The sequence below is a fragment of the Epinephelus lanceolatus genome, chromosome 11, assembly GCF_041903045.1.
Source record: "Epinephelus lanceolatus isolate andai-2023 chromosome 11, ASM4190304v1, whole genome shotgun sequence".
NCBI lineage: Eukaryota > Metazoa > Chordata > Actinopteri > Perciformes > Serranidae > Epinephelus > Epinephelus lanceolatus.
The window spans coordinates 20,424,206-20,434,145 of record NC_135744.1 but is presented as its reverse complement, the minus strand read 5'-3'; the positions used below and the strand labels follow the sequence as shown (position 1 = coordinate 20,434,145).

Genomic DNA, 9,940 nt, shown 5'->3' with positions numbered 1-9,940 from the left:
ATTTATCCTGGCTTCATATGAGTGGAGGAAATCTCTCGTCACTAGGCTAATATATACAGTGTAAATTGCCATAGGCTTGTGCTAATAACATTAGCATGTTGTATTTGTTTGGAAAACGTGTTTAGTATAACAGTATTGTCGGTGAACCTTGTGAGCTGTAATGGGGCTGAATTTTGTAACGTTACCTTTGTTAAATGTGGCTGTTGTCCCTGGCTTCATATGAGTAGAGGAAAAGTCCGCTAGCCGCTAGGCTAATTTATAAAATGTGAAATGCCATAGGTTTGTGCTAAAAACATTAGCATGTTGTATTTGTGGGGAAAACGTGTCCAGCAAAAGACAAGTGCTTTGTCTATGAATGCTGCGAGTTAATTGTGAAGCCGATGTGTGTACCTGCATTTGAAATTGTCGCTATTAAGCCATATTTAATGTGTGTTTTGGGTGTGTCTTCAATCAGCTAAACTTTACAGCACTTCACAGAAACCCGCCAACTAGTGTTTTGGAGGTGTAACTGCAGAGTGACACAGACACACCACCACACACACACAGGTATAAATTCCGCTTGAGAAGTGCATCATCAGTTGGCCGCCCTTAATGCAATGCATTTTGTGGCTATGTGACTTAAATTTCAGTTGTCCTGAGGACCAGATGCGTGGAGGACAAACCAGTGGGGCAGCACTATTTGTCGCTTTTTCTCTCCATCTCCCCCCCTATGTGAACGGAAAAAATAACATTAGTCTTCCGTGTGTTTGCATGTATAAATCCACTCAACATAACAGAGACCTACAGGGAAAAAACAGTAATTATAACAGTACTTATTATATTTATAGCATAACATATTTTTCCTGTTTCACAAACACACACTCTTATGTTCTGACTTGAGTCACACAAACACAGACACACACCTACATGTATTAGGAGATTAGAAGGCCAGCTGCCAGAACTGACCAACACAACACAGACAGTAATCCCTGTCAGAGCATCCAGAGTATGGTGTGCACCCTTATCACTGCCTCCAAATGAAATAGAGAGAGGGACACGGAGAGATGGAGAGAGCTTGGCAGAGTGGCAGCCGTGCTCTGTTAAGGAGGAGGAGGTGTTACAGCTGAAGGGAATGGGGTGAGTGTATGGATGAGGGAGCGACAAAGCATGCTCAGTTGGTCATTCCTCTCTGTCTGCCTGGCAAATGCCTTCATCTGCAGAGACAGAGAGTCTGCTGCATATAGGAGAGAGCACACGTGAGCAGTTGCTGCTGCTACAGCTGCTGTAGCCTCACACACACACACACAGACACACACACACACACTTACCTAGGGCACAAAGACATGCGCAAACACCTCACACACATCCGTGCTCAATTCACACTCGCAGATGAGGGTGAAAGCAGCAGGATGAGGCTGCTCGCTGAAGTTACAGCAGGACTGTGCTTTAGCTGTTTTTTGTATTCAACCTGGGCAATGCTGCAAGGCCTTGAGCCCCAGGATTTCACATTCAACCCCCTCTGCCAGCTCCACACAACAACAACAATACAGCATGGTATGGAGTGACTGACAGACTGAGTGTGGAGAACAGGCGATGGCTTATGGACAACGCTTTCTGCACTGATGAAAGGCTTCAAGCTCACCTGGTAAGACTGCTGATATTCTCTTTTCAAGATGCATGCACACATATAGGCTATTTTGAAGTTGCAAGATGATGAAGTGGAAGTGGAACACAAGCGCAAAAGAATAGGGATTACATTTTCTTATATGAATGATTTACTAATATCTTAACCTTTCTTCTTTACTGCCTGTATAACAGAAACACCCAGCATTAGAGTATACATGCGCAAGTGTGTGACTGTTTGCAGGGGATGTATAATTAAAGAATGGCCAATTAGGTGCAAACTTTCTCCATCCATTTTGGTTTGCAAAATGCTGTTTGCATTCTCAGTTTGCACATTGGCTTCATTCATTCATTCATTCATTGCAGCTACAATACAGTGGCATGACAACACTCTGTAGCTAATGGTACAACTTTTAGGATAAGAAGGGTTTATTATTTATTCTGTACAAAGCATGCTGATGGTATTCAATCAGGTGTCTGAGGTCATTGAAGGTTTGCCAACACCATCCATATTTCTCCCAGCATGTAAGCATTTAGGTCATAGTTGTTTCCCACTACAGAATTCCTGCTTGGTCCAGAACTTTACTTGTATAGTTTTCAAATAACTTTTATTTTCTGTATACTTCGTCAATGGAGGTTGTAATGAAAATATTTTGTGTGCTGGTTTGATACGGGAACTGCCCATTGGTCCGACATCCCATTGTTCCGACCATACTAAACCCATTGTTCTGAAGTCCCGTTGTTCCGAAATCATCATGATGCCCTGTGGTTAAGGTCTGGTTAGGTTTAGGCACAAAAACCACTTGGTTAGGGTTAGGAAAAGATCATGGTGTGGGTTAAAATGAAAAAGAAAGTGACAAACACATAAGCCGTGAGCCTGCTTCCCCCCTTAAGCCTTTCCTAGCTGACCCAGAGCCGGTCGCGGCGCACCATCAAGGCAGAAATACGCCCGCCGGGACCCGTTCAGCACCGCGGACCGTTGGACTAATGGGATGTCGGACCAATGGGCTGTTGGACCAATGACATGGACCCATTTGATACCAGCAGCTTACAGATGCCCTGTTAACTCCAACGTAGACAACTCTAACCCTGTTGTTCTTGGCATTCCTGCAAAAGCTTAATAATCCATAGACATGTACTGTGCAGTGAGAGTGAACCCACACAAAGTCATTGTGGCATAAGTCTAGACTCACACAATATTATGAAAATAAAGTAAAACGGGAAGCACTTTTTTGCACCAAATTTACATGACAGAGACCCAGCTGTAGTGCCTGTAGTTTGACTTTGAAATAGTGTGGAGTATATATTCATTTGCCTTCATTTATCTCTGTTTTGCACTGTTAGCAAGTGTTCTTGTTTTTTCATCTAGAATGTAATTCTACAATAAAAACCAAAACCAAAGTCACACAACGTGGATTTGCAATGAAAGAAAGTTTACATTTGCCCAATTACTTGACGAAAATGTTGACATTGATGTTATTGTAAACCACAGATTACATTACAGTTGTGGCGCAGTGCATTAGCTGACTTTGTCACTTACGAGGTGGAGTGGCTACTGGATGACGTGAGATCTAGGGGAGATACCTGCCGAGCTGTAGACTGCTGTAGACGAGTATTTGTGACAGAAAAAACAACAGAACCAGTTGTTTTTTAGTGAGTCATCGTTGCATTTTCTGTGGCTTTTTAGCCCCCAGACATGATTGTTTTTTCAGTGACTCATAGCTGTGTTTCCAGTGGCTTTTTAGCTACCAAATGTGGTTGCTTCTAAGCGACCCGTTGCTGTTTGCACCAGGGATAGTGCCATAAAAAGCAGTTGTTTTAAAAGAGACATTGCTATGTTTCCAGAGGGGGTAGTGCCACCAAAACCAGGCATTTTAATCAAAACATTATCTTCTCCGTACCATAACCAAGTTGTTTTTGGTGCCTAAACCTGACCACATGAAAACCACAGCGTGGTTGAAACATAAAGTATCAGCGTATCTGCTCCATAATAACGTGCAAATGTATCGTATCCCTGTTCTGCAGACAAGACAATGCCAACGTTTATTATGGCTATTGAGCTGCACAGACTGAGGCCCAATTCCAATCTGGTCCCTAAAGACTCAAGCCCTGAACCCTCACTGACTTAACTGACGTCAGCTGTAAGCTTGTGAGAGTCTGAAAGGGCTCCGGATGCTACAAATAGGAATGGGACAGCACTTATCCCCCTCTCTACAAAATCTATCTATCTATCTATCTATCTCTATATATAGATATAGATATATATTCTTTGTGTGTGGTATATAAGCACTGGTATTCCTCTGACTTCATGTGTGTTTATGTACCATCTTAAATCCTTGTTAATGTAATGTTTCATTGTTTATCTATCTGTTTTTTTGCTCTCCTTCCATAACGTTAACGTTTGCATATCTGCCGACCATGTTACTTCTGGTGTTCCAAGGGCAACCCCTGTATTTGACGTCACAACGCTATGAACTGTGGGTAATTTCCTTGCCGTAAGTCTGCATCGATGCTGACCTACGGTAAGGGGGCATAAAGGGCTCACTCACTGACTCACTGACTTGATGATTTGACAATGGGACAGCCCTCACACACTCACGCACTTCACATGAACGCGCCTCTAAGTCAGTGAGTCTGTAAGGGATCGGATTGGAATTGGGCCTGAGTTCAGTAACTGCAATGCTCTTCTAATGTCATTGTGACCCTTGGGTGACTTTATTTTTTTCATCCTTACCACCATTTTATACCTGGCTTATATGTAAAAAATAAGTTATCAGTTTCAAAATAAAAAATTCTCTGATTAAGTACACCTATTTAAGAATTATTACAGTTTTTGCCATTTGATTAAATTGCAGGTAAATTGCAGGCAGCTTAGCTTAAGCTGAGATTACACAAACCATGTGTGTCCTCTGAAATCAGAAAAAGTACAGCTTCTCACAGGTTGGGTAATGCAGGATAATGGATGTAATGGGTGACTACATAATGGAGTTGGCAAAGTGACTGGTCAACTGATAAAAAAAACGAGTTGTTGCAATATTTATTGCTTTGGCCTCGAAATTACTTTAAAAGATCACAAGTAGTAACCCCATAGCGGGGAGTACTGCCAACAGCTGCTGGTAGGCTGGTAACATTAGAATGTGTGTGTGCGATGCAAAAAGGATGCACAAATTAAAATGGCTGCATTCCCATGCTTTCTAATTAAGGAAGCATCTTTTGGGACAGCTGGCCATCATTATACCTCTACCACTGCTCATTAACACAGCGTAAAAGTAGAGCTTAGTTACCCAAGAATACGTGCACATTAAGAACAGTGGCCACAGGGTGTCTAATGCATGAGCCGCACAGAGGGGAGTGTTATACAGTTATAAAAAGATGGACTGACAATGAGATTCAGCATGGAGAACAATGTTAGGATTCCTGAAATGAAACAAAACTGTAAAAGTGGAGTAAACACCTCCATGCTTGTTGAAAATAGGATTTGACCCTATGGGTAAAATACATAAAATTAAACATTCCCCATGCGGTTGGGCCATTGCACAAGTATTTGCGTTTTTATCTCTTTAATATTATGTCAGTCAGGACCACTTAAGTCAAAAAAACTTTATTTACATTTGCAGTATTATATTATATTATTTGGCAGTATGGCTCTGTTCTGGGGCCTCTCTGCTTTAGGCTTTTTGCGTAGGCCTACGAAAGGCAAAGAGCACACCTCTCTGCCCTTCCACTCACAAACGAGGAAAGCCTGAGGCAGAGAGAGAAAACCTCCCTGCCCTTCCATGTGCATACACAGAAAGCCTAAGGCAGGGAAAGCAGCAGCAAAGACCCTCTGGGAACAGAACAGAGCAGCATCAGTGACAAACAGAAATGACATTGATAGGTCAGACACAACACGAAAAGGAGGAGCTGGGGTGGAGGCGGGTTGCAAAGCGGGTTGCAGAGGAAGCAGGGTTCCATGGGTTCCATGCTCCCACAAGTATGACCTTTGTTTTGACTTGTGAAAAATGACCAAGAGGAAATGATTTCATGTTGCAGCTTGCGTGTTGCAGATTTGACTCAAAGGGCCCCAGAAAGGTTAGCCAGTCAAAACTGTCTGGGAACCAGGGCAGCGTGCTGATGGATGTATGGATGCATGTGACCTACATCTTGATCATGGCTACAGGCTATAATCATACTGTACATACAGTAGCTATGGCCATGACCCTCTTTGTCAGGATGGCAACTGGAGCACATGAAACTGAAGTGAAATGAATGAATGCATGAATGAACCAAAATGTACATCTATCTACAGCTAGTACAGCTAATGGATATCTAACACACTTGCTGACTGCATGTTGGATTAATCCAGGAAGACCTTTGTTGTAGCCAAGGGAATATTAAAAAGCTCCCTGTGACATTAATGACAAGAAAAAATCTGTCTTATCAACAATAAAAAAAGTCTTGTCTATGCACAGGAAGTAAGAAATCCCAAACTGGGAGTACATAACAACAATGTCTTCTTAACGGCATAAAAGTTGTGCTCCTGACAGAGAAAGCTTCACTTGCCAGTCATGGCTGAAGCAAGCCCTCAGGAGCCAAACTGACATATTGGCAAAACCATGGAATTACAGCTTCCAGGTCCACTACATGATGCCATGGGGACCAAAAAGACTTTTCTCATAGACTTAAATCGTAGAGAGACGTCTGTAAATCAGTGGATACATTTTATTGAGCATCACTATCCCTACAAAATGATTCATTTCACGATCATGATGTGTTCTGTTTAGTCTGATAATATTGCCAAAGTCTAGAAGAGCCGCACAATGAAATCATTTTATCCCTAATTATTAACAGGAAGTTAGCCATCTGAAGTCTAATGTGCGCTTGCTCTATGGGCCCCACGATGCAGAGGGTTCACAGTAATTTTGTACCTGGGAAGTCGAATTTTCTTCCCACCAGCTACATGACTTGTCCACAGTACCTGCATGTCAGTCCACAATCAGCTCCCATCACCCCTTGGACCAGAGTCAACATTTGGCTAGACTGTTAGGCTAAAAAGTTATAATATTATTACTTTCATTAATGTTGTTGTAAGCTACTGTCATTACCTGCATCTCTCTCTCTCTCTCTCTCTCTCTCTCTCTCTCTCTCTCTCTCTCTCTCTGTCTCATTGTGTCATATGGATTACTGTTAATTTATTATGCTGATCTGTTCTGTACGACATCTATTGCACGTCTGTCCGTCCTGGAAGAGGGATCCCTCCTCAGTTGCTCTTCCTGAGGTTTCTACCGTTTTTTTTTTCCCCCGTTAAAGGGGTTTTTTTTGGGGGAGTTTTTCCTTATCCGCTGTGAGGGTCTTAAGGACAGAGGGATGTCGTATGCTGTAAAGCCCTGTGAGGCAAATTGTGATTTGTGATATTGGGCTTTATAAATAAAATTGAAAATTGAAATTGAAATTGAAAAGTTAAGGTTAACCTTAACTGAGTCAGCATTTGGCATGAAGTGTTAGGTTAAAAAGTTAAGGTTAACCTTAAGGTTAGTTTTGGGGTTAGAGTCAGGGTTACTCATTACTTACAAGGTGAATAATGTCTTGATATATAATGAATTATAAAGTGGATTAATGCTACATTTGGCCTCATTTTTTTTTTTCCAACAGTATCGCTTTGTAGCAGGGTTCATATAATCATGGCAGCGGGTTTGTCTTGTACTGATGGGCGAGTTTTGTGGGCGTGTTGTGTAGACTCCAAACTGAATATGGCTGCAGCAATACGCATCTCGTTCTTTCGGCTTCATACGCCACGGAGCAACTTTCACGCCAACACTGTATCCAGTTCTCTTTATACACTGATGGGCTGAACATACCAAAAAAAAAAAATAAAATAAAATAAAATCCTTTATATATTTATTTATTTATTTGTTTTTTTAATTTAATCTAATTTATTATATTGTGTTTATTTTATATATTTTATTTATTTATTTTTATTATTGATTTAATTTTGAATTATTTTTTTATTTTATATCTTTCACATGTGCATGTGTCGTTTCTACTGCAGGTCATATATATTAAGGAAAATTATGGATCATATACAAGTAGTTTTAACTCTGCAACTTCTATGTTTTATTAGTATTATTAATAATATTTTTTAGTATTATCTAAGATGTTATCATATAACCTTAACCATGACAATCATCAATGTCTTGCCTGAGCATTTTTTCTGTAAAAAAAAAAAAAAAGATCATTCGGAGAGTGTGGATTCACTGAAACAGGCCATTGCAGTGTAAGGTGACATTTTGTTTCAATATATATCACCATGTGTTGAGAAAAAGTAATTCTGCATGTATGACCTAGTTTCATGATGACAAATGCTCACCATCCTTTCTGGTCATTACATACTGTGCATACATACATACAAGCCAATCTCTTGCTCCTTACATCTATTATACCACTGAAAGTAGATACAGCCATTTAGTTCTGTGTGACATTTATAGCTTCTGCCGCCTGTATCCACTAAAATTACCTTACATTTTCATCATTTCTACTGTAACCTCCATTGGCTGCATGTCAAATAACTCAGCAGCGGGGTGCTCTGTGATTGGCTGCTACACTGCTCAGTGGGCTGTACACAGGGTAGCAATTGGCTGCTTCTGTCTCAGGCCACATCATAGGGATCTGTCCCGAGGGACATTAAGAATCTGGGTTACTCAACAGAATGGGATCGAATGTATGCAAAGGATGGAGCACTGCACAGGAGGAAGAGCGCTGTGAAAAATGTCCAGTGTTTGGAAGGAGGAGAGTATTAATCCATTGCATCCTCTCTAATATTCAGTAGATCTGATTCAGCCAGGACGGAGCAGCAAAGGATACTTGTGTCAGGCTTTTGATTTAAATACATTGCATATGTGTACACAAGTTGTCAGGTAACTAGTATGAGCTGGTGGGTAGTGATCATACAAGGATTACACAAAAAAGATAGAAAAAACAAAATAAATACAGCCACAAGTGGCAATTCCAGGGTTCAAGCCAGCATGGAAAACTTGAAAGCTGGGTAAGATCAAGACCTTTGACAATTTAGGACACCTGCATTAAAGATTACCAGCAGGTTTTATGATAATCAGACAGATGCTCTTTCATTTATGTTCAAATCTATACTGAGCCACAGTCTTCTTTGGAAGCACTGTCACTTCCTATTGGTCAACTGCAGAAACATTTTGGCGACATGCTTTGATGACTTGGTTAAAAAGGTCCACTGAGTTTGGTGATGTTTGAACCAACCCTCATTGATTTATGGTTAAATCATGCGAACTGGTGGCACTGCCTCTGACTGATTACAAAACAATTTTACACACATGGTTAAGCTTTAGAATTTAACATATTCTTTAAGTTTTGCAGTGTTGGGCAAGCTACTTGGAAAGTGTAGTGAGCTAAGCTACTAGTTACTCTAATATTAGATGAAGCTTCACTACATCAAAGCTATCACCCTCTGAAATGTAGCAAGCTAAGCTACAGCAAAATGAAAGTAACTAGTGCAACTACATCCAAGCTTTTTACTAAATTGAACCAACTTTGTGCCAAGTCACTGTTATCTTACTGATCAAACAGATGTCAGTCAAACAGATAGGCAGGTAAAAAAGTTAAGTTCAGTTGTTTATTGAACAGTGAGCTGCACTAACTCCCAACACGACTCAAACCACAACAGCAAGAATGAAGACCTGCTTCAAACAGTCACAACATGGTCAAAAACGTACATGCGTGTATGTATGTGTATGTACACTGCAAAAACTCAAAACCTTACCAAGACTATTTATTTCTAGTCAAAATAAATCTCATTACAATTGAAATAAGACTCATCACCTAAAAAGTAACTTGTTTTTAGACAATTTTCACTTGAAATAAGTAGAAAAAAAATCTGTCCATGGAGCAAGTTTTTTTTTCTTATTGCAAGCAAAAAAAACTTGCTCCATGGACAGATTTTCATACTTATTTCAAGTATTTTTAAGTGTAAAGAGATTTGTTTTGACTAGAAATGACGCTAGTAAACACATTTTAGTAAACACATTTTAGTAAACACATTTTATAGTGAGCAGCATACACATGTATGTCCCCTACAAATCCCAACCGTGTTTACAAAGTTTGAATGAACGAGACGGACGCAAAGGAAACGGAGGCTGCGCATTGATCCTTTTGCCTCTGTCTGCAGGAACGAATAAAAATCCCATTCATGATGGGGTCAAATGGATTATGTGCATAATTAACCACAAAACAAGCAAATACTTCATCTTAATGGCATATAACACTCATTACGCTTCAGCTGAATCCTCTAAGCAAATGACCATGTTGAACTGAAATTAGTTTATCACGTTAA

The 9,940-nt window shown here is 40.3% G+C and overlaps 1 protein-coding gene across 4 annotated transcripts in view; it reads left to right on the top strand.

Moving 5' to 3' along the window:
- The first annotated feature begins 1,206 nt into the window (after window positions 1-1,206).
- The window catches only part of LOC117264686 (protein Aster-B), a 54,200-nt gene continuing 45,466 nt past the window's right edge, over window positions 1,207-9,940 (top strand). The window contains exon 1 of one of the 4 annotated variants that reach the window (XM_078172347.1): window positions 1,207-1,624. In XM_078172347.1, the coding sequence (XP_078028473.1) occupies window positions 1,602-1,624 (23 nt within the window). In that variant the 5' untranslated portion in view covers window positions 1,207-1,601. The remainder of the gene's footprint in view (window positions 1,625-9,940) is intronic. The other 3 variants (XM_078172346.1, XM_033638879.2, XM_078172349.1) reach the window with 3 other exon arrangements.